The sequence below is a fragment of the Mercenaria mercenaria genome, chromosome 6 (assembly GCF_021730395.1).
Source record: "Mercenaria mercenaria strain notata chromosome 6, MADL_Memer_1, whole genome shotgun sequence".
NCBI lineage: Eukaryota > Metazoa > Mollusca > Bivalvia > Venerida > Veneridae > Mercenaria > Mercenaria mercenaria.
Window position 1 is genome coordinate 79382532 of NC_069366.1, and position 25599 is coordinate 79408130.

At 34.2% G+C, this 25599-nt stretch overlaps 1 protein-coding gene across 1 annotated transcript; it reads left to right on the top strand.

Annotated features, from left to right (window-relative positions):
• The first annotated feature begins 2060 nt into the window (after nucleotides 1-2060).
• On the top strand, nucleotides 2061-25599 carry LOC123548439 (GPI transamidase component PIG-T-like). The gene is made up of 10 exons (XM_045335704.2): nucleotides 2061-2269; nucleotides 9447-9624; nucleotides 10804-11041; nucleotides 11327-11413; nucleotides 13808-13907; nucleotides 14744-14841; nucleotides 15781-15973; nucleotides 17379-17531; nucleotides 18353-18599; nucleotides 19550-25599. Exons 1-10 carry the CDS (start codon nucleotides 2095-2097, stop codon nucleotides 19965-19967), a joined length of 1887 nt encoding a protein of 628 aa, XP_045191639.2. The 5' UTR covers nucleotides 2061-2094; the 3' UTR covers nucleotides 19968-25599.

The following is a 25599-nucleotide window of genomic DNA, read 5'->3' on the forward strand; positions in this document are numbered from 1 at the left end:
CAACCCATATTTACTAAATATATCAATAACAGTTAACAAGTACTTTTACTCCTTTATTATATTTTGAAAAAGCTTGCATGTCAACTAAATCAGCTGACCAAGTATCATCAATATCATTAACTATCACTCTTCGTTTCCAAAATTTCCTTTTAATTGGTTTGTGTAATTCTTCTGCTAATTCATCGCCCCATGTGTTTCCCGGGGGGTATACTCTACCCCTTTTCCCCGTTTTTGACTTTTGTTTTTGTCCCAATCCAAGTGTGTATTTCGTTTTAAATTATAGGTTTCACAACTAAATGTTTTGCAATCTTTTCTCCAAATGTTTTTGGTTTAGTTTTATTTAAATTTGAAAGCATTTGCTTATCACATGTACCCTTTTTTACATCGCTGTCATAGCAAAAATCATGGTCCATACATACTGCATCCATTTCATTGACAGGGGGTCCATTATCTAGGGGTTTCCTGGCCCAAAATAATTATATCCTGGAAGTGTTAAACCTTTCTTAGGTAATAAAGGTAACATTGCTTTGTGAATATCTAAATTACCTCCTGTATTTTTAACAAACTTTGATTTCATCTTTCCACAAGATGAACAGGTAGCTTTTATCATTTTTCTCCCGTTTTTTGTTGTAACATAATGAGGATTATATTATCAGTAAATTTTTTTTCTTTCAAACAATATATTTTATTCTGTAAACTCATCTATATCATATGTATTTAAAACTTTTAATTGGGTTTAAAACCTGTGGATTTTAAATTGTCCGGCATTGGTCAGTTCGGACCGAGGGTCAAAAGGTCAAATGAGGTTAGATTGACTTCGCACAAACAATTACTTTACTACTAATTTTCTTTAAATGTAATATGTACTGGAATGAAAAAAATATAAAAAAGAATATATATATAAAGAATGAAAAATGTACATTATTTATCATACAATTCCAACCTCTAAATTTTATTGGTTAGAAATAATTTTTTCACTATAAGTAAATTTTACCCAATTAAAAATATGCTTTGGTTTATTGTTCTTTAAAGTTTCATTAATTCCTTTGTATAGGGGACACATCAAAGACAATCCCCTGCAGAGTTAAAGTGATGTTTATTTAACTGATTTCACAGTTCAAAAGGGACTCCTACTGTTATACATATCTATGCCCTGCACGTGCAAAATATAGAATATTGGTCAAAACGCCTAATGTGGTTACTTTGGCCATGAGTCGCCAAAAATAAATTAATAATTAGCTGCAGTACCTATTTTAAATGTCTGTATGTGAGATTTCGTGTGAATACATGCATTGTTTACAAAATACAAAGAAGTATAAAATATATTAATTATTTTTATAGCTCTTTGCAAAATAGTAAAACAATATAAACAGACCGATTAGGAATTTTGCTGAGTGTACACTTCTATTTCTGTTTAAAGTATGCACAGTAATACCCATCAAGTTTCATAGTTCTTGGTCAAATATGTCACAAATCATGAAGCAAAAATTACAATATTTATAGTACATATATAGTTGACACTAGAAACTACTAAGGGTCATAATTCTAATCTGACGGAAATTGACTTGCCGCATTTCCATATAGTGGACCGGTGAACATGTATGTAAAGTTTTATCTAAATATTCCAAACCAGTTCCGTGATATACTGTATGTGTAGCTCCGGAATGACGGAAAGCGCAGGGGATTATAAGACCAGGCAAGTATGTTACTGGATACCTCGTGTTTATTTGCCATGTTTACTAAATAAAGCTTACCTCTAATATTGCCCCCTAAATGAGGCCCGATGTGACAACCCCATTTAGTAGTTTAAATAATAGGATGTTTTCGAAACAGCGTGATAACTTAATTACACGTTCATTGTCGAGCTACAGTGAATGTAATTTAATCACCTAAAATATAATGTGTTGTTAACCCATTATTTTAGGTATTTGTTTATTTGATGAAGTGCAATACCTCTTTGAACATACATTTTGAACATCAATATTAAATACTTTCATGCATTGATTAAGACGACACTATAATTATCCGTAATTATATTAGCCTTCCGTCGAAGGTACAGTCGCCTCCCTTAGAGCGACAACAACAACAACAAAAATGGGAAAGCCGGCATTTGTATTTACCTTTATTTTGTATGCGATTTTAGCAGGTGTAAGAAGCGAGGATGCCTTTTATGAAGAGCTTTACATAAAGTCTATGGAAAAAGGGAATGTTCTGAATCATTTTCAGTTCACAACTGTCTGGAATTCTTCAATTTCAGATGATGAAACATGTGAGTTTGGCCTAAAATCGTAATTTGTCAGGCAAATGGATATTTATATGTTAACCAGAGTCTGTTACTTGCAAGAAAATATCACATATTTTAACACATGGGTACGGCTCCTTTAAGGGTGTAACGATATATCGAAATTCACTGTATCATGATACATTAGTCTGGCGATATGCGTATCCCGGTGACATCGGTTTTCGACGACGCAAGGAATCATACGATTGCCAAAAATAGGAAAGGAGAATAATTAAATTGCCTACTTGTCAAGCGACAAAACAATACAAGACCTTCACTTTGTATGTGGTTATTATCCGGAAATCTGATTTTTGCAAATTCAATTCGGATAAAAACGGAAGTTGGTTGAAAGCACCTGCGCGCACTTTACGACTTACGTATTCGATGGTTCCCGCCAGTCACGCTAAAAATCTATACTGTACATTGAATTTAGTACAAAGCATCACCTATAACGAGAAACAGTTATTGTTATGCATTTTATCAATGTTTTAACTGTATTCAACGGTATTTAATATATTTGCAGTGAGTTATTGGTAAGTCCTATTCAAATTTGCATTTATTAAATATTATTAATTGTTAAACTTCGAGCACCTTGCATAAATCATCTCTGCTTCGTGTTACTCATATAGATCTTTCCACCCAACCATAACATTTATTAAGTAACACCCATTTAACAATGTAGATGGGATTTTTTTTTTATAAATTTCTGCCTGAATTGTTAACAATTAGCATTTGCAATGTAAGTACATCTTAAAGAATGGCTTTAACGTTCTTAGTCTATTCTGCAAGGGAGTCATCTAAATCAGATCGTGATATTTTTACTGTATGGTATAGGTTTTTTAAAAGCATGACACGACCAATAACAACAAAGATGGCCGTGTCTGCAGACGAACATCTAAACTATTTTCATGCTTCTAAGTGATTAAATGAGAGTGTCACTGAAGTACCATTTTTGGGATTAAATAAAAGATGTATAAAACGGTATGTTGATATTTATTTATCATTTTACTTTCCATTTTTATTTGATTAAGTTATAAAATGTGGACACGTGTAGAACTTTGTTTATTCTACCAAAATACCACATCATCACCACTTGACATGCGCGGGATATGCAAATTAACCGGAAATACCGACATTGTCGAAAACGTATGTCCGTCAAAAACGTAAGTCGTGGGGATATCATATAGTCATGTAGTCAGAGCCCCAGATAAGCTGCATATTTGCTTATTTACGCAATTAAAATTGCAGAAAACCCAATTGAATTCATACAGTGTGCGTACTGAAAGGCAAGTCAAATTCCTAATACCCAAAATCGCTTGCGTATCGCATTTTCCTTATTACTAGAACGGGTACGAGACTTTAACGCTAGATTTGACTGACTGGTTAAACGTTACCGCAGAACAGGTTGCAATTTATCGGAAAAATCACAGGACCATTCAGTCTGCTGATTGGTGTTATTTGGACGCTTTGTAAACAATTTTACGCCAATAAAATGTAAAAGAGGAGAAAAAACATTGTTGCAGCACAAACAAACAAATTAGTGGGATATTTTGCTGTTCAACAATGACAGTTATCTGTTTGTGACGATGTAGTGTCACCAAAACTGGATGACATCTTTTGGGAGAATGCATATTGCGGAGACCACATCGTTCGGGATATTGTGGATGAACTGATCTCCGACTGCATTAAAAGTGAAAAAGAAAACAACAGTATGGCAAACATTCATTACAATTTTAAATACATTTTTGTATTAAACACTGAAGGGCGCCATTAAAGTACTTAGGTACTTAGTCAATCCTGTTTAATGATATAATACAAATGTACCATGTATACTGTAAGCAAAAAATACTCAATTGACCATATCGACATTAAGGATAAATCCAGTTTTCCGGTATTTCCATAAATAGGGTTAGTGGGGCTGACGACATTAACCAATATTAAGACTGTGTACAATATTAGCGATTATTTTTGCCAGAAGATAAGGATTTAGGAAATTTCTTACTTTCTCACAATGGAAATACTATTCTACGACCTCGGCAACATTTTTTTTTGCAAAAATAATCTGGTTGCCTTGAAAAATGCGAATAATTTCACACCTTCGGTATCGAGCCATGGAAGCGGCAGCGTAGAATAAAAGATAAAATTTCAAAAATAAAGTAAACTTTGAGGGTATTTTTGCTACATCTTAATTAAGCAAATAATGTTTAATGATAATTTGCAATACTTTTTTTATTCATTTTCTTTGTTTAAAACTTGGAAAAAGGATAATCTAAACACTACTGCCATGTAGCATAATGGCCGATACCCCCCTCACCATAAAACCGGGAACGGGCGTTTATTGGCGGTTAATACCGGAAAACTGGATTTTATCCATAATGTCGATATCGAGAATTGTTAGTGCGAGATTGGTAAAATATGTAATTGGTTTTAGCAAATACCCAATTACTTCTGAAAAGGCTGGGTAATGATATTATTTTTACCCAATTCAAATTTCCAATACCCAATTCAGACAAAAAGTGTTGGGTAAATACCCAATTGCACCAAAAGCTTATCTGGAGCTCTGTGTAGTCATACATTATTTTGACACAGCAATGTTTTGACGCCATATTTGTTTTGACCTCTTATTCAAATATCGGAAATTTCCGTTACATTATTGCATTTGAATTTGTCAGTGCGCGACTCGCACCTGTCAATCATGCTAAAATAAAGCCCGGTGCCGATTGCAATCTTATAATTTTGTTGCGTTTGCGTAAGAATGTTAATAATATATGTGTTTCTCTTATTACCATTTCTTTGACTTTTTCAAGCGTAAGCATATTTGCAATTTAGTCTGATTATTTTTGAATAATTCTGCTGCTGGTTCCCGCTGTTCAATTTTTATCGGGTCACGGCGCATCCAAGCGACAAGGTCATGATTGCGATTAGAAATCCACAGTTTAGCAAGGTGTACTTGTTACAGTAAATACTTGACGTTTTGAAGCACGTGACAAAAAGCGTCTCTTAGATTGAACACGATTAGCAAAACCAAAAACAGTTATATTTCAGTTTATTATTGACAGGCATTGTATAAATTAAGCAAGTATACTGCAAAACTCTTTAAATGAAAAAAAAATCGATCTGGGTTAAATGAATTAGGATTAAAGATAATCAATTTTTTTATTTTTGTTTACGAAAATATATATCTCCTAAACATGCTAAACAACTTTATAATTCCATTCTCTCTATATGTTAATATACGTATACATTGATATTTACCCAAATATCTCTACTAAAGTGCATTGAGGAAAGTTACCCGCTTTTTCACAATTTTCAATGTACTGGTTACAGGAGGAGTGAAAATAAACCATCAAGTGCGTCGATTCATTGTACTCTCGTTTCGGCCATGTTTGTTTACCTGCATATTTCAAAAAGCTGTTTTAGAAAACATTGACAAAAAGTTAATCGTATAAATATATCAGAATGATGAAAGATGCATGAAATATTAGAAAACAAGTGTAAAATTTCAATAAAATTTATGAAATGTTTTTATGGCTTTGAGCATTCATAGGTGCGTTGTTACTGTGTACTCTAGGATATCAACGGCCTGTTTCACAATACAGAAAAGATACAGTGAAAGTAGAAACATTCAAGTCAAGTAATATTTATTTATAAAAGTCTGGATAATAACACTGGTACAGTACACAGAAAAACACAAGCTCTGAAGAGCTTTTAAAGCCGACTTGCAAACCTGGGGGCATTTTTGTTTTTAGATCTGATCTGGGTTATTTAGACGCTTGAAAATAAAAAAAAGTACCTAATGGGTTGAGAAAGAGAATGATGAATGCTAGTTACTGAGAGGTTCATAAAGGGAACATGAATACAACCAACTTTCTTAAATCGTAAATATCGTAATTTGCCTACCTGAACTTCACCGTAGAAGGAATAATCCACTGCTAGTGAAATGTATAATATATGAAGTATTTTTTTATTCTGTTCATAATTTTTTACGGAATGAACGTACTTGTACAATCTTACAGGAGAAAAATACATAATATGAAATACGCGTTCATTTAGTTAAAAATCATTAAGATACTTCCCCCAAAAGATTACCAAGCCCCATTTTCTGAAGCATACGAAATGAACACATGTTTCATATCATAAGGTAATTCTCCCGGAAAGATTCCTTATATGGTGAAGTACAGGTAGGGAAATCACCCGGGGCAGATTCCTTTTTTAATCAATAACGTTCATTCCGTAAATGTAAAAAATCATAAACATAATAATGTCCCATTTTTCAGGCTACATGCGATACAGAATTCATTCCATCGTTGTATATTATAAAACCATAAAGCACGTGTTAGTATTCATTAAATGTTTACGATTATTACAAGGTAAATTTCCCGAACTGAACCCCTTTCCAGTGTGTTTCAAATTTTACTACCATATATGGATATTACATACAAACGTTTGAAAATTTTAGTCACAATCTTTTCGTGCGTCTCGTGAATGTGCTTTTATTTTGATAAACTTATGACATTAAAAATGCCGAACTGATTCGTAAAATTATAATCAATGAACAGTGAATCAAGATAATATCGAACCAGCCAATCTTTGGACTGTTACGGAACATATATGAGGGAAGCATACGATGATTGACGAAAATATTTTCGCGCCTTCTCAGCCCATTTGATACTTTTTTTTTTATTTTCAAGCGTCTAAATAACCCAGATCAGATGTAAAAACAAAAATGCCCCCAGGGAGCGTTTACCAGATATTGCCAGGCATTGCATCAACATATTACGTAGCATGTAAGACAATTAAAAGGTTAGATAATAGGTAGGAATATGAAATTAATAGTTACTATAATAATATCAACATACATATACACAAAAATATGTTACGATATCACAATTATCTATCTAATGAAAGAACTGGGTTCTAAGAGCATAACAGCTAAGCAACATTAAAAGCAAAAATTAAAAGCTGTGTGAAAGCTGCTGATCTTGATCTAGGTCTGAAACCTACCATAAAAAAAGAGATAAGATCCTGAGAGGCAAAAGGAGCACAAGAGTGCGACCATTAAAAAAAGTGTAAAAGAACAATTATCTCCCCAAATCAGATTTGGTAGGAACTGATCAGCAGTTTCCTCACAACACAAACAAAGGAACATGCATAAATAAAAGAAGCTGCAGAATACAGGGGTAACAACTATCAAGCATAAAATATTGAACCATGATTCTATTCACCAGCCAAGGTGCAGGTCCCCCTACCCGGCGCATGCAGAGCAATGACACGCTGGTCCATTCCAACTTCGATCAGGCATCTGAACTGGCTCTATGATGAACACTGTCTGAATGAGTCCGGTAGCGAGTTCCACATCTTGGCTGCCGAGTAGTGGAAAGAGTTTCTGCCATACCATTTAGTTCTAGGTTGAGGAAGATACACACAGTTTGCATACCTAAAATCATACTTAGAATTTCTAAAAGACATAAGATCATGCAGATACATGTAACTAGGTCCCTGTTTATTAAAAATTTTGAAAGCTTCTAGAGCAATACTTCTCATAGAACGCTGAAGAAAAGTATGATAAGAACTTTCATGATCATCATAGATAAAGCGTAACGCTCTTTCCTGTATTTTTGAGTCGGCTAAAGGCTGAAAGCCTTTTGACGAGTCCTTGCTATCCAATGATTCTCTAAATGGACCAAATAACACAGTGAAGGGATGTAGTTCCATTAGATTTCTCAAACTTCAAACAGTTCACTGCATGAATGAAGTTAAGTTGTGTCAATTCCCTTTGCTATGACCAATATACGATGTAATCTGTCATATTTATGACTTGTAATTGTGCAATACTCGAATGTAACTCATTAAGCATAAATGTGCATTTTAAGAATTGCGCAGGCTTACAAAGCTTGGGTAACATCCAGCGAAAGACAAAAAATAGTTCCACAGTTCCAGATAAGATGCGTATTAGCGTAAATTACGTATAGAAATAATGCAAATACGCATGTCTAATAATTTCTAAGCATATAAAAACGTATATAAAATTACAGAAACGCACACAATGCTTTTTTAAAAACAAAATCTGAATCGTCTGGATGCGTTAGGTAACATAGCCGATCAGCCTTAATTCTCCCACATTGAACGTAAACACGCATCGTATGATTTCTATAAACTTTGCGTGGGTTGAATTTTGCAGTCAGTAAACGGATAAATTATCGGAAGAAGAAGCTCTTACTGGTTTGTTTAGTTACTACTGATATTAAAAATGATTTTAATTCTTATTTTTCGAGAAATAAACAAATCGGCGAAACATTAAATTGTATTTTCTTGTAGTTTTTGAAATCAAAAGTAGATCGTCTATGTTTGGCTGCTTTCACAAAATGAAACAACTTTTTTATGAAAAGATTTAAATAAGAGGTAATTTAACCGTAAACTTCAATGTCAGATACTGCCAATTGCTGCTAAATGTCTTCGTTTCATCACAATTTGTAAAATATATTGTTGAAAATGGAGAAAAGTGTAATCGTATCCGGATATAATATTTTGGGTAAATATCGAGCTGTGTTATGAAATTTTAAGAAAAAAACTAAAAACAAACTGAAACTGGTAGACTATACTGTCAGTACATCAATCATTAGCCGACTCAGGCCATTCAGGCCTTTGATTTCAATTTTCTTTGTATTGGTCTCTCCTGTAAAATGCCATGTTAGTTGGCAGTAGTTCAGGTTTGACATAATGAAGGAGTAATACATTGTCAATCTGCCAAGTTTGTTTATATTTCTACCAATTCTTTTCATGACATTTAATTGTCTGGCAGCTTTTTTACATATATTAGCTTTGTGTGTATTAAAATTCAACATGAAATCAAGTAAAGATTATTTTTTAGCTCACCTGTCACATAGTGACAAGGAGATGAGCTTTTGTGATCGTCAGTTCGTCGGCCGTCTTTATAACAGATCAACCAAATTGACATACTTTTGTAATGTTTTTCTCAAAACTATGAATAGGAGATAAAAATCAAATGACAGTATCTATTATACTAGGACTACTGCACATGGTAGGACTGTTGCATGGGGAGACAGTTTTAAAGACATTTGAAATGTTTGTACAATTCTTAAACATGATAGAAAAGGATTGAGTAAAAGTTACTGACCTTTTTACACTGATATTTTTGTTTCAGTCCAACACTACAGATTGTTCCCTAAGGCTTTAGGAGATGTATTGAGTAGATACAAGGTTCAGGAACTTCACCTGTCACAGACACAGGGGCTGTGGAAACATGAGCATTGGGGTTACCCTCCAGAAGACACCCCTCCTGGTGTGGAACTGTGGGTCTGGTTTCAGCCCAATTATGGAAGGTTAGTTTTATTTTTGTTAATTTTAGGCTGGTGAGTTATGTAGAAATTACACATCTCCCCATCTATTGCAGGCCATTTACACTTTTACAGGAATTTTCCCCACAGAAAATTTCAAATCGTGCATTTTTTCCCAAAACTTTACTTTTCATAGGAATGTTTATTTCTCTTCACCACAGAGCTATTTCTTTCCCCAAATAACATGAATTTTAAGCTTTAAAGTTGCTGACACACAACCATTCTAATTTCTCACAGTCTCACAGGCTTGAAATAGTGTGGAAACCTCTAGTACGCAATATTGCACAGAACAGAATATTAATCAGTGCTATGTTACACAACTCCAAAAATAAACCAAGAAGTTAACACAGTAGTCAACATATTTAGCAAAGTTCTGACAAAGAGTTGAGACTTACATAATTATAGTTACTCACAAGTCTTCTCCCTGGGTAATTAATCTGTCCTATTACATTGTGGAAAGGATATGGTTTTAATAACCTTCATGGGCTTGATCCTGCCACAGCCCCAATTATATCATGAATAGCTCCTTGATGTATTCTGTAACTTACAAGATTCCATTTGTTCAATAAGAGCATTCTGAGGGCTGTGTTGTTGTTCAGGTATAATCCTTCATTCTGTTGATACTGAAGTTGCATAGCTACTAGTATTAATGAAGACTGTCCAAACTTGAAAACACACTTATATATAGTACCACTTGGTGATCTTATCATTGTATGTTATTAAACAGAAATTCTAACACGACCAGCAAATAACCTATATACACATAGGAGAAAATCAGTCAATGGTTATTTTGCGATAACCCATGCGCGTGCAAAGTAGTGACATCATCCTCTATGTATAGAATGATCCAGGAACGACATGAACTACACTTAGTGCTACACACCTGGATCTTTCTAGATTTTTAAATATTTTCTTAGTCTCTGTATGGAAGCAGTAAAATCATTCATGTGTTTACAGTTTGATAAAGAAACGAGATATTAGTCAACAGACATGAGAAATTTGTTTTTACATATTAGATTATTTCTAATATTACACATGTATTTCTGTAGAACATTTAAGAAATCAAATATCAATATGATTTGGTAGTGCTTTGTATATTTTACTCTGAACTAATTCTTTGAAATATATATCATATGGCTTAATTATTTTATTTTCATTATTCAGCATTGACCAAGTATGGGCCGAGTTGGTGAATGCCTTGTCAGGCCTGTTCTGTGCCTCACTGAACTTTATGGACTCCAAGGCAACTGTTATACCACGCTGGAGTTTCAGACCAATGGGTCTGGCGTCAGAGTACTACAGTTTTGACTCAAGATTCATGCGGTACTCAGCTCTTCCTAAAGAAATTGTCTGTACTGAGAATCTCACGCCCTGGGAAAAACTGCTTCCCTGCGAGTCACAGGTAAATACAAAAAATAAATGACCTTGTATGTTAATAGAGAAATTGAGATTTCATACAAGTACAGTTTGGTAGAGGCAAAAAACAAAGTAAAAAAATTATCACTTTGGAACATATTTTATTGGATGAATTTTCTTGGAAGTTAGGTGATCTTAAAAGTGATTAATTTACTATAAAAAAAATTTTTGACCTGGAAAAAGATTACAGAAGGTTTACTTTTCCCTGTTTCTTAAATTTAAATCCCTAAAAGTAAAGTATTTTATATTTGATGTATTGCTTTGTTTTCAGGCTGGACTAGCAGGTTTGTTTAATGCTATGAAGCTGTATGATGCCAGCTTTCATTCTCTCGGCCTTCATGTCAGACCTGTTTGCCAGGTATGTCTGTTTGTTACTTTGTTTTGTCTCAATTAAGGTCACACTGACATGACTTAAGCTATCACCTGTTACAATAGAGGAAGATGCCAGAATCTGATGTCCTCCAGTCAGTATCTCGGGCACTTAGAGTGTATGACCATCATAAAGTGGTTGGATACTTCTTCTGTAAAAGAATACTACATCCCAAGTGGAGTTACAAACTTTAATTGTACTCCCAGATAAAAAGTTTGTAGGACCTTATTTGGGTCACATATATCTGCCAGTCCATCCGTCTATACCAGTAATTCCTTTTCAGAGACATATATCCAATATTCAAATAACTACACAAAAGAGTTCACTATGATAATAAGATGATAGTAAATATGACACAGGTCACTACATCCAAGGTCAAGGTCACACTTGGAGGTCAGTAGCTTCATAGCTGTTCCATAACTTTCCAACAGCTTTGGAGATTTTCATAAAACTAGCATCAACAGTTAACCTGATCAAGTCAGTTACCAGAATGCACAACCCAGGCCACTAGGTCTAGGGTGAAAGTCATGCTGGAAGGTCACACTATAAATAGTTTTATTTCAGACTTGCTAATATGTTTTCAAATAACTACATTGACATGTTCACAGCGGTAATAGGATGAGAATCATCCATGACCAAGTCACAGAGGTCAAAGGTCAAAAACCTAAACCTCATGTTTGTACCACATGTTATAAGCCCTTGAAGAATTTTCACAAAACAAGCATTATCAAGACGGTATGCAGATAACACAACTTGGGTCACTACATAAAAGGTCAACTAACTTTAGTTGATTTCCAAATATTTACACATAAATGTTTACTATCATAATATGACAAGGATCATGCTCAAAGCATGTCACTCGGTCCAAGTTCAAGATTACACGAGGAGGTCAAAGGTTAAGTAGCTTTCTTTTATATCTGCTTATTTTACATACAACTTGATGATTTTCATATAACTAGCTTAGGTTGTTGACATCATCAAGACTTCATGCAGAGTGCACCAGCCTGGCCACTAGGACCAAGGTCAAGGTCACACTTATGAGGTCAAAGGTCATGATCACATTTTTATGCCCCCAGCATCTACTGATGTGGGAGGAATATAGTGATTGTCCTGTCTGTTCGTCCGTCCGTACGAAGTTAACCAAATGGGACCATTTCATCTAGCATCAGTACCACTTACTAGAATGACTTGATACTTATGCAGATGTAACCTGTGACCATTCCTCATCTTCAGACATCATCTGACCTAAGTTTTATCCTTGACTTTTACCATATTTTGGACTTAGGTTGCTTTATATGGGCCATCTCTTGGTTAACCAAATGGGACTGTTTTGTCTAGCATCAATACCCCTTACAAGAATGAATTGATACTAATACAGATGTAAACTGTGACCATTCCTCATCTTAAAACATCACCTGACCTCAGTTTGACCTTGACCTCGTTTTGGACTTAGGTGCAAAATCTATCGATAAGGATGCCACTGGGGGCATCAAGCGTTTATTGAACACAGCTTCTTGTTTTTTCCTGTATCAAAGCAGCAGACCTAGGGGTAAAAAGAAATTGTTGTTTTACATGAAAATTGAACAGCATATAAAACATTAGTATTATTGCTCTAAAAACAATTGTCAGTTTACTAATATATACATTGAATTCAGGAAAAGGACTGCATAAAGGTGCCACACTTTCAGACAGTTCAACACCTTTAAAGCCTCACCATTTTAAAGAACTGTTACATATCTTTGTTTTGATGCATTTGCAGCAATGTCCCAGTGCTTAAATTTCACATATCAAGATGCAACTTAGTTTTCAACAATTGTTTACTTTAAAGGGGGACAACTTTTGGAGAATATTTTAAGTATACAGCTCGGTCAATCTGACTTAAGTACTGATTTCTAAACGAAGATTGAAACGCCTTGCCAATATTTTCTGTGTTTTGGGATATTCCAGTATACTGTTTTTATTTTAACCAATCAGACGACTTGTTCTAAACGTCAAAGAGTAAGAAAATGTGCGTTCATTCCAGGATTCGAACCCGCGACCCCTCGCTTACAAAGCAAGCGGGCTACCGACTGAGCTAACCGGCTATCTGACACATTACGACATAAGAATTGTAAATATCAAAAGTCAAGGCTACAGGTAGATTTGCAAAATGTTGTAAGCTAAGCCCTGGTTGGCTAGCGAAAGGGTTGTCAGAACGAGGCTATGAATAGGTCGTTCTCAGATCCTATGCGTAGCGTAATAGGATATGTACTTTAGTCAGATTGACAGCTCGGTAGAACATGTAATGGATGAATGTTGGTAAAGATGTTGTTTGTTTGCCAAATATTTTTGTGCTGGCTTTGATGATATACTGCTACGCCTTCACTGTGATATTTTTTTTAGGATAGAGACTGTAAACTAGCAGGTATTGAATTAAAACAGACCCTTACAGTTGTATTCAACCCATCATCATCAAATAGAGGCTCTCTCAGTGGATATCAGAGTAAGTTTTAATCACAATTTCCTAGCTTTTCCTGGTCTAAGTACACACCTGAAACTAATTCATTTATTTAAGTTAAAGGTGGTCAATTTGATTTTGAACATGCCATGGATTCTCTTGAAACTTTGGGAGAGAAGATACCACTATACTTTGACCAATGATAAATATCAATTAGCAGTTTGTTTTTTATTTTGCAAAGCTGGTTGCCCAACCAAGATATATCTTGTGTAAATGTTATGAAAATATTTGACTTAGTTTCAGAAATGTTGAAGAGATATGAAATAAACTGGAAAAAACAAAAGACTTTCTGCAAAAGTTTTTTCTAAATCTGTTCAAACAATCTGATTACCTCTGTTTTGTCTTTCATGTGTGGAAGTTGTTGTTCACTTGCTGAGAATAAGTTGGTGCTGGAAAGGAGACAATACCTTTCAAGTCATTTGTTATCCACTGCTGTTTGATGTGGGGAACTTTCCACTTAGTTGTGGAGAACAAGTTAATGCTGCTGGAAAAGAGACAGCACCTTACATTTAAATGATTCAAGGGATGTCAGCAATTTACAGAATGTCATATAAATGTTCGACATGAAGCATAGGTGTTTGGTGCAAGAATCATGTCTGTGCCATTTGATGACAGACAAAGACACTAACCTTGAAAGACTATGTACTTTACTTTGGGGGAAGTTCGTTATTAGTACTAACATTTAAATAATTGCTAGTGACATCTTTTTTTTTTTAAGAAAAATGAGTTTCTCCATTGAAAAAGAAAATGACTGTTAATATGTGTGAAAATTTGGGAGAACATAAGATCATGGAAATGGTTTTTGTATCTTTTCTTTGTAGACTGGAGCATAAAGTCAATGTTTGGTCGGAGTATACACGAAGCCTGTCCCATGTCTAGCTTTAGCAAAGTCTATGTCGATACTACATTACACAAACAGGTAAGCTATAAATATGCTTGTAAATTGTTTATTTGCAGTGACAAGTTTGTGATTTGGGGAGGAAGGGCATATAGATCTAATTTTATCTGTACATTTACACCTGTACAGTATCACCTCTGTAAAAGACACATAAGATAGCAAACACTTTTCATACAAGCAGTCTACAGTAAAACACTGATTGTTCAAATGCTGAAGGGGATAAGAAAAATGTTGAATTGTCAGGGTTTTGAGTGATCAAACGGAACAAAGTATATAAAAATTTGAGACCACAGAATTGCTCTTGTTAGTCCTTACACACAGTAAGCAGTGTTTTGCTGTAGTTTCTTTCCTGTTAGAAAATGTTAGTGAATAGACTTCTATACTATAGCTTAAAGCTTTCTTCACAATTCGTCTGAAATGAATAAGTATGAAAATGACACTTCGAATCGAGAGTCTGGTCTAGCGGTGTGGTGCATGTGGTGAATTTGTTAGTCACTTGCAAAGAACAAGTCAGTATAAAACAAAGAATATTAAAATTGTTGTATTATTATGCAACAAAATCACTGTTCATACTTGTATGTCACATTGTCAAAGTGTCAGATGCCATTGTTGCATGCTGGACAAAGGAAACCACACAGAAACAGGCAAATGCATCAAGGATGTAGATAATAATCGTTGATACCATGTCAGAATAGAAACGTTTTTATCTCAGACAGTGATTTTCTCTTCACTAAAATTGCTTGTCATTCAGATACTTACTACTGCGCAGCATTTCTTGTATAATTCCTTCACATCTGAACTCAAAGCAATGTTTTTTTTTATTCCACAACAAAGTCTTTGTACAAGATATATTAATTCTTAAACAAAAATCAGAATATAATGCTTCACTGTATTTTTTGTGTGACGGTGATATTTGTATCCAGTTTTCGCAGTCAGCTGGTTCCCATGTCTTATTTCCAGATGCTGTTGAGCCCAGAACCAGATGAGGTTGTTAACATCAAGAGAGGTGGGGAAAAGCGAATGTACAATGTGTATGATGTGAAGAAACATGCAGCAAAAGGAAAGATCTTTAACCTGCAGGGATCTTATAATGCTAAAGTGAAATATGGGGAGATAATTCCTCCACCACTGTATGCACAGAGATTTGTGACAGGTTTGTACTGAATACAGGTTGTACCGATATGTTTATATGCCATTAATGGAAGACATTTTATAATCAGGATGTCCATTAGTTATTGGAAGTTACTTGGTTCATTTAGCTGTCAAAGCACTTCATGTCTCGGGTTAAACTCTAGTTCTAATAAAATTCATAAAGTGAGCCACGCCATATACCAACATAGTGCGTTTGCGACCAGCATGGATCCAGACCAGCCTGCGCATCCGCGCAGTTTGGTCAGGATCCATGCTGTTCGCTTTTAAAGCCTACTGGAATTGGAGAAACTGTTAGCGAACAGCATGGATCCTGACCAGACTGCGCAGATGCACAGGCTGGTCTGGATCCGTGCTGGTTGCAAACCCATTATGTTGGTTTTCTCATGACACGGCTCAAATATACACACTCAAGAGGTCAAAGAACTTGAACTGGCAAGAGTGCTTCACATGGCGGGATTTTAAAACACGCTAGTGCAGTCGCTTGTTAAAAATAAAAAATAAAAAGTTATCTGTAGTATCAGAAAAGCATCCCTTTATTTGCATGAATAGAATTCCAGTATCTGGAATATTATTACACAAACTTGATTTGATATATCTCTTATGAGACTTGTTTGTAGCAATGATTAATACTGTGAATTCATAAATATTCATGCAGAATTAATTTCCTTGGATTTAAGGGTTTAATTTAAATTAAAACAATCAGTCAGTGACATTAAATCCAAATGAACTAGTAAAATTCCCATTCATTTTGTGTGCAAAATTTGAAATCCACATATTCCTATCCGCATGAAATAACCATTTCTGCCAAAACCAGGAAATCTCATACCCATGGGTTTCAGTGATCTCACAGCAGTTCAGTTCACCATCATTTGCATGAAGAATGTAGACAATTTGAGCGATGCAGAAATTGAAGCTCGAGCGAAAATCGCAGGTTATATCTTATGTTCAGAAAAGAGGTAATAAAACACTGATAACAATAAACCACAAATGTAGTTTTGACTGTGCTGGCTAGTGGTTTTTGTTTGGTTTATGATAATTTATGCTAATTTATTTTAGCTCAATTTTGATGAAAGCTTGATGAAAGCTTGATGAAAGCTTAATTAAAGCTTTAAGCTTATTTGAATCACTTTCCGCTTCCCAGAAAAAACAGTATATGCCATGAGAAGACATTGTCGTCATGCAATAGGGCCTAAACCCACAACCTCCGAGTTGAGTGGCTGACACCCTAACCACTAGAATTCCTTCCGTAGCTTTTATTGCAAACTGAAGCTGAGTTAGCATTTGTTCATGTAAAAAGTTTTATACTGGCATGTTGATTTTCTGAAAAACTTGAACATTCTTACATAAAGAATTTTCATCCTTCTTACAGAAAGGAAATGTATAAAATTTAGTTGAACTATTTATAGGTTATGGTCTAGAGAAGGGTGGTATAACAACTATCTTACACAACAGCCTAGACACCAACCTCACTGTGATCTACATGGAGACTATACCGTGGTATCTACGTGTGTACTTCAGCTCAATACGCATAGAGGCATATAAAATACAGACAAAGCCTTGTAAGTAATGTTATTACAATTATTCTGCAGTATCTTGAAATTGTAAGAACAAAACATTTAAATTCACATTTTATTTCAAGATAACTTGATTTTGAATGAAAGAAAGTGGCTGTATAGAAAAGTAATATGAAGTCATTAATATTTGTGTCTCTATGGGAGAAATTTTCCTGTACTACCTGGTTGCATCAAACCACAAAATTAAATCCTAACAAACAAATATAATTTCCATTTATTTAATTACTAAATTTGAATTCACAAGTGCATAACCCCACAAAAGACCTTTTTGGGCAAGATCTTGAAATTTCATGACTAAGAAATTAATGTTTCTGTGGTAGCAGTCACAATGGCAGAGCATCTGTGTATTTAACAGAACTGCTTACAGGGTATGTTCCTAGTAGACAAGGTTTGGGATCGTCAGAAAATTCTGAATGGCGTTATGTTGTTCCATACAACAAGCGCAAAACATTCATTGATAGAAGTTTCTGTATTGTTGGTCCAAAAATATGGAATGAACTGCTGTTAGCATTACGCAAAAGTGATCACTTGATACATTCAAACCAAATCTTAAGACACTGTATTTTAGAGACTTTATGGCATTGTTCTAAATTTTTTGATAATTGTTTTAAATGCAATAACAGCAGATGTTAGTTCTTAAATTTTTGTGAGTTTTTAATTTTCATCATTTATATTTTTAAGGCTTGTTAAATTAAATGTACATCACCATTGAATATGTCATAGTATAGAAATAGGCGTTTAATCAAAGCAATCAGTTTCATTTTCAGTATTGTTGAAGTTTGGGTTAAAAAATATATTTCTTACAGATAAGACTCACTTCATCCCTGGGAAAGACAGAAGTCGACCTTCCCAACTTGAACTGGTATTTCGACTACGTCCACTGTCTGTGACCAAGATCACTATGGAGTTTGAGCGAGCTTTTCTCAAGTGGACAGAGTACCCTCCAGATGCCAACCACGGGTTCTATGTAAACTCTGCTGTTATATCAACAGTATTACCATCTGGACAACAGTATACAGCAGTCCCTCAAAATGCCTCAACATTCAGAGAGAGGTATAACTGATAATATATTTTTTTAACCAGGTTTTCAACGAAAACCTGAGTTATTAGATTGGGGTATGTCGTTGGTCGGGCGGGCGGGCGGCGGTGTCAAACTGGTGTTTCCGGTCAATAACTTTTGTTTCGGTAAAGATATTTGAATAAAACTTGGTATGTATGTAGCTTATATCAAGACAAAGGCTGGGATTGATTTTGGGGTTTCTGGGGTCAAGGTCAAGGTCACTGTTACTTAAAACAGAAAAAGGGTTTCCGGTCAATAACTTAACTTAGGAATGAGCTGTCATGATGAAACTTGGTGTATAGAAAACTTATATAAAGTTGTAGCTTAGGATTGATTTTGGGGTTTCTGGGATCAAGGTCAAGGTCATTGTTACTAAAAATAGGGTTAGGGTTAGGTTAGGTTAGGGTTAGGGTTAGGGTTGTGCTTTAAAGTGGTGCACTGTGATTCAGTATACTTTTTTATTCTTATGAAAAGTGTTGAAAACCTGGTTTCGTGGCATTGCCGCGTTTTTTGTTAAATTATCTTTAACTAGGCTTAAAATGTAATATGATACATATTGACTTACGATTGCGGTTTTAGCTGCTACCCACAAATAGTTATGATAATAATGCTGATTATTATGTGAAGATTATGTTAATGATAAAAAAAGTGGTTTTTACTGAAGTGATATACAGATATTTTAATGCAGTATTATGGAAAGGAGTAAAATCCTGTGTGAAAGACATTTAGGCAGCTTGATTAACTCCCATTAATATTTTTCACTGCCAGGAAGTCTAGTTTCCTTCTTGGTTATTCAAATGAAATCTAGGAGAAAGGGAGATAACTCTGATTGACATCATTTTTATTTTTAATGTTAGAAAACTGTTGTCAGATTACTACTTTAGTAAGAAAAAAATACAAAGAACCATTTTAACAGTCAAACTTTTACCTTCTTATATTTTAGTTTGAAGGATGAATCAAGTCAGTTTTTCTTGAGGATTCATACAGAGAGCCTACTTGTATCGTTACCAACTCCAGACTTCAGTATGCCATACAACGTAATCTGCTTGGCCTGCACCGTGGTTGCCATAGCATTTGGTTCCCTGCACAACCTTACAACGCGAAGATTTGTTGTGATGGATCCAAACAAAAAAATAGATAACCCATTGCAGAAACTGAAAAAATTATTTAGCAGAAAGAAAGAAAGTGAAACAAGAGAAGAAGAAAAGGATGATAGTGAGACAAAAGAAAACGAAGATAAAACAAAAAATAACAAAGATAGTCTTAGTGAAGGGAATGATTCTGAAAGTGATAAGAAAAGAGATGGAAGTAAAAAGACTAAAGTTAAAGCTAAGGGGAAGGATGGAGGTGGGAAAACATGATGAAAATATAAGTCTAGTCATTTTTGTGAATCGAATTAATTTTTTTCTGTGTGAGAAGAGGTACATCTGCATGAGTGCACCAGACTTGCATTTATGGAATCTACGGCTGTTCAACATACCTGAACAAAATCTGTTTATAAGTTTGTTTTTTCTTATAGGCAAAAAAATTACCCCCAAATTTCATTTTTTACATATTTATACTTTTCTAATTTACAGTTTGTTATTGAAAAATGAAAGGCAGGATTTTGTCTTCTATTATTACAAGTTAAAATTAGCAGGGGATTTTGTGCTAGTGTCACATTACATTTTGTGTATTTCCATGTAAATTAGCAAATAAATGGAATTCCGCAAAGTTTCTCATAAAAGTTAAGATGCCGCAGTCTTGGTTGGAGAAATTGTTACGCTGCATCAGTTACAAGTTGAACATGGTGAGCATAGTGACAGATTTTATAGATTTTATTACATTTTTCAGATCTGACAAAATGTAAGCACTGTGTGTAAGATGCCTTTCCTTCATGCAAAAAAAGGCTTTTCTGTAATTGAAAATTATGCTTTATACTTTTTCTGAATGTGATTGAAAAATCATTTTTCTTTCTTTTTTTAGAAAATATGTTTGAAAAAGTCATGTTTAATATTTTTTCTCAATATGTTTGGAAGAAAACATGTGTATTTTTTTTTTTGGAACATGATAATCAAGTTCCATATTTTAATTGAATATATTTAGGAAAAAAATGTTATATATATTTTTGTTCTGAATATAATTATTTGAAAAAAAAGGTTTAATATTCATATAAAATATTTTTGAAAAAATCATATTTGTATCTTATTTCAATTGCTTTTGAAAAGTCATGTTCTATATCATTCATGGATATTTTTGAAAAATCAGGTTTTGTATCATTCCCTTTATTTTAGAAAAATAATGATTTGTATCTTTTTCAGAGCCATGGGTATGTTACAACGCATCTTAATATATAAGTTTATTTCATTACATATGTTTAAAGCATCATGTTCTATATTGTTCCTGAATACCACATGTCAGTAATAGTTTGTACACCTTGGTTCTTTCTCCACCATTTAAAGTTGAAATGCCCTTCTGTCTTCTAAATTCAGCATTTTTTTAGTGAAACTCCAAAGATTGCAAGTTATTTTAGTAATGAATATATTTGATGTGAAATTGTAGTTCTGCCTATATGATGTTTTATTTTAGTTTCGTGCCATGTTTTGTCAGTGAATACTATCTGTGTGAAACCTACTCAGTTGTTAGCATGTAATTGGTGCATTATTTAATTTTGATTGTTACAACGAAATCCATCATTCCAGTCTTGTTATGGTATGTTTAAGTTTACTTGTGAATAAAGCTAGATTCACTCTAGTATATACTTCCTGGTGAAACATGGGTCACAGGTTGTAAAACTAAGATTTAAAGGTCATTCTTTAGATGAAATTTTTTATTTATTACAACATTGTCATGCCAGACATGGTTTTTGCTCAATTGCATTAAGCTATTATTAAAAAAATGAAGCTAAACCCATCGACATACAGAGAAATAATTCCCAACTGTACATTCACAGGGGTGGTATAGTACGTCATCAACAGGTGCGCGCAACACTTCCCGATGCGGCTTTTTTATGTCAAAACACCTCGATTCGGTGAGTAAACTTGCGATTATTTCATTGGTAACGAATAGATTTGGAAATGACATATAGTCTAAAGTACCCGCATGTGTCTCTAGTTTATCACTGACGTTTGCATTTTGCAAGAAAGTCTTACGTTTAAGAGAACATTCGAGCACAATGCACTTCATGGAAACACTTCCCCATTCACCACACCATATTATATCTCATAAAAAGAGTTTTCATGCATTTCTAATGTCTAAATGCCTTGACGGGTGTTCTTTTATGACAAACAGAGGTCAGTGATACCTTAATTAATTATTGGAATCTATAGTTTCAAAGAAATCAGTAATATAAAATTTCGCCTTCCCGGTTCACCAGGTAAAACGATGCACTTCCCGGCTCACCGCCCGTGTGGCATCATGTTTGACTTAATTATGTAGCCTTTCAATTTATTTTGACGCATGGTACTTTGGTTGCCATACCAGCAAAACTAGTATTTAGCAATGAACGTTTATGTTAGTAAAATTGTGCTTAATTTACTCTCAAGGGCTATATTATGACAGATTTACTCTTTCTTTTTCAGGTCATAACAGCAACACCTGAGATATTCTGTTTAATATCAGAATTAAATTATGAAGCTAAACACTTGGGGTTCAGCAGTATGATATCCGTAGACAGATGAACATAAACTGCATATAGTAATTCATGCATTTCTCGGGAATAAAATGACACGTCAAAACATCAGAACTGTAGAAAGAACAATACCCGCTTGTTGTGGATGTTTGTGAAAAAGTCAGAAATGAAGACCACAAAACTAGTCGTTGTTTGAGGTTCACTCACTGGCAATATGTGCAGACACCGTTTAAAACAGCTCACTGTTACGTGTGACCACTACCGTACAATATTTAGCCATGAACAGCTTTTGTAGACGAAATTTAATGTGATTTTGTGTGACTTCGCATGAAACTTTGTTTGAAATGTAGTCGACACTAATGCTCATAACGGGTAAAACACAACAATGTAAATATTCTTGTTATCTCCATGTTTCGGTCAATAAACGTTTACAGATTTTACTACATTGCCACTTTATCAATTTTTGTGTATTTTAATGAAATTTCTGGTGTCAAGAGTTATTACATTCTGATTTTTGTTGATTTTGAAGTTTAGGCAGTGCATCTCCACTTCATGTCTTTCTGTCGTGTCTGAATATTTCCAGTTGTTGAGAATATATGACATAGAGATGTACACTACTTCTTGATCGAAGAAAATTAAAGCATACAATGTGGAAAGAATTTGTCAGATATGCGATCTTAATGAAACTTAAGGTGAATTTCATTTTTTTAAATGTTGAGTTATAAAGAATTACGTCCAAAGTTAATGAAACGTTATCCTTGTACTCGTATAAGTGTGTATAAAATTTAGAATTGCTACAATCAAGTAATAAATCTACTTTCGTTGATTTGTGTAAATATATAACATTAGCTGATAAAAAGAAAGATGTTGCTATTTCTTGAAAGTGTATGTGCGTATGTTTATGTCACAACGGCTTCCACGGTGTAAGGGTTTAAATAAAAAAATCAGTAAAATTTCTTATTTTAAATAATATTTTATACAACAACATTTTCAACAACTAAACAGTTTAAGAAAAGCAAAATAATTTACATTGCAAGTAAAATTGTTCTACCACTGTTCAAGCTCACTTATAGTTTTAACATGTAATTGGGTGCACTAAGATTTGCAAGCAAAATCTGAACATTAGTCAAATGTTAAATCCTGAACCGCTTTCTATTGTAGATTCAATCGATGTCCCATTCCACTATGTGGTAATTATAATTCGGTTGCAGTCACTCTTGGTCTTTCCCTGCGCACATCTAAAACTCCTTAATAAGAACATTTCGTTGGCGCGATACAGTAATTTCTCATTTTTCCTGAGCAGCTGTGATGATCACGTGGCCCTGAAACGTTAAACAAAATTAAATAGTAGCATATCATTAAAAACTAAACTGCGTTGGTGCGACTTTATACCTTTAAAAATATATTAAAAGGTTGTTCCTTTAAAAAACGGCACATGATAATAATTTAACTATATAATTTTGCTTTACTTAGCATATTATCAATGCATATTCTTATTTGTCTCATTGAGTCTTGCCTTGAACTCAAGTTCGGAATCAAAGCCATCATACTCGACTATTTTCGATAACACGCCATATATAGTTATCATGAAAAAAATAATTAGAGTAACAAGTTAACTAATGGATTCCAAAATACTTTTTATTTATTATTATGTGTCGAAGTGCCTATCTAACTATACCCCTTATTAAGGTTTATCTACTGTAACATTATTGAAATTAAATTAAATTATTCATATCCATACCTTCAAACAGCAACCGACATAGTCGTGACAAAGTTTGGTACGGAGACCTAGTTGAGCGTTGAAATCCTTGCCTGGGGTAATTCCGTTAGAGGGTGTTCTCTAAAATATTATGTCGTACAGCTTTTGGAAAATATAATACGTCAATTATGTCTTGCATGCCGATTACTCAGCAATCCTTTTAAACATATATTGACAATTCCGTTGATGCAGACTAGAAGTTTTGTTTCCTTTTTTCATCTTTCATGTACCTAAAATAACAAATATAAGGACATGATAGAACATAATTATATCATACATATGCACGTCTGTAGTATACAACATATGTTCAAGATATGCCTCGTTCTTTCAATATAATCTTCAAATGCTCAAATGAAGTTTACGGACCATCTAGTGCAAGCACTCTAACAATAACAGAACTTCCAGGCAAGCCTGATCACATTTGCATGAGCACCAGTCCGATGTTAGTCATGCTGGAAATTGGTGAGCCGGGAAGGACATCAATTCAGCTGGTGAACCGGGAAGGCGAAATTTTAGTTTACTGATTTTTCGGAAAGTTTAGATTCCAATGACTAATCAAGGTATCACTGACATCTGTTTACTATAAAAGAACACCTGTCAATGCTTGGATTTATCAGAAATGCATGTTAACTCTTGTTATGCAACATAATATGGTGTAGTGAATAGGGAAGTGTTTCCACGAAGTGCATTGTGCACTAATGTTCTCTTAAACGGAAGGCTTTCTTGAAAAATGCAAACGTAAATGATAAACTAGACGCATGTGCGGGTACTTTCGACTTTATGTCATTTCCGAATCTATTAGTTATCAATATAATAATCGCAAGTTTACTCACCGAATCGAGATGTTTTGACACAAAAAAGCCGCATCGGGAAGTGTTGCGCGCACCTGTTGATGACGTACTATACCACCCCTGATTCACCAGTCTAACATGACTCAGTTTGTCTGTCATTTAAACAAAGATGGAAGTCAAGCATTGTATATTCTGCGATAAACAACTGTTGAGACACAGAGCAATAAGAGAACGTTATATTGTCAAATAGCGACATGAAGACCACTATTACTACTAGTATTTATATTGTTCAGCATACCTTTTTCTGTGTTTTAAAATGAGAATGTTAGACTGAAAATGCAGAAAGCATTCTTGTTGTTTATCGTTTGATTTACCATGATCCAGTCGTTAAAGACGGGCTAATGCTGTTGTGGTTCAATTTCCTGCCCATTTGAACTCTGAACCACAGCAAATCAGGTGATAACAATGCTAAGGCCTTGATTATTTGTAAAATAAACAATGGTGACTTTCAAAAATACCAATAAGCATTTGCAAAGATTATGCAAAGTTAACATGATCACCTTTACTGAAGAGATATCGTAATTATGATACCTCTTGAAATCTCGCCTTCATTGATCATTTGCAAGACATTTAGTACAAGATACATAGGCAGTTGTAAATCTATTCTGTCTAAGTCCTTCATATAAGTAATTAGACAGACTCTTTCATTGTACACAACTCAAGATACATGTAATTTCTGTTTAAAGTGTGTTGTTTCATATCGTAATTTGTTCAATATTTTGTTATATTTTGTATTTTTGTCACAATGATTATAAATAAACCACAAAAAAACA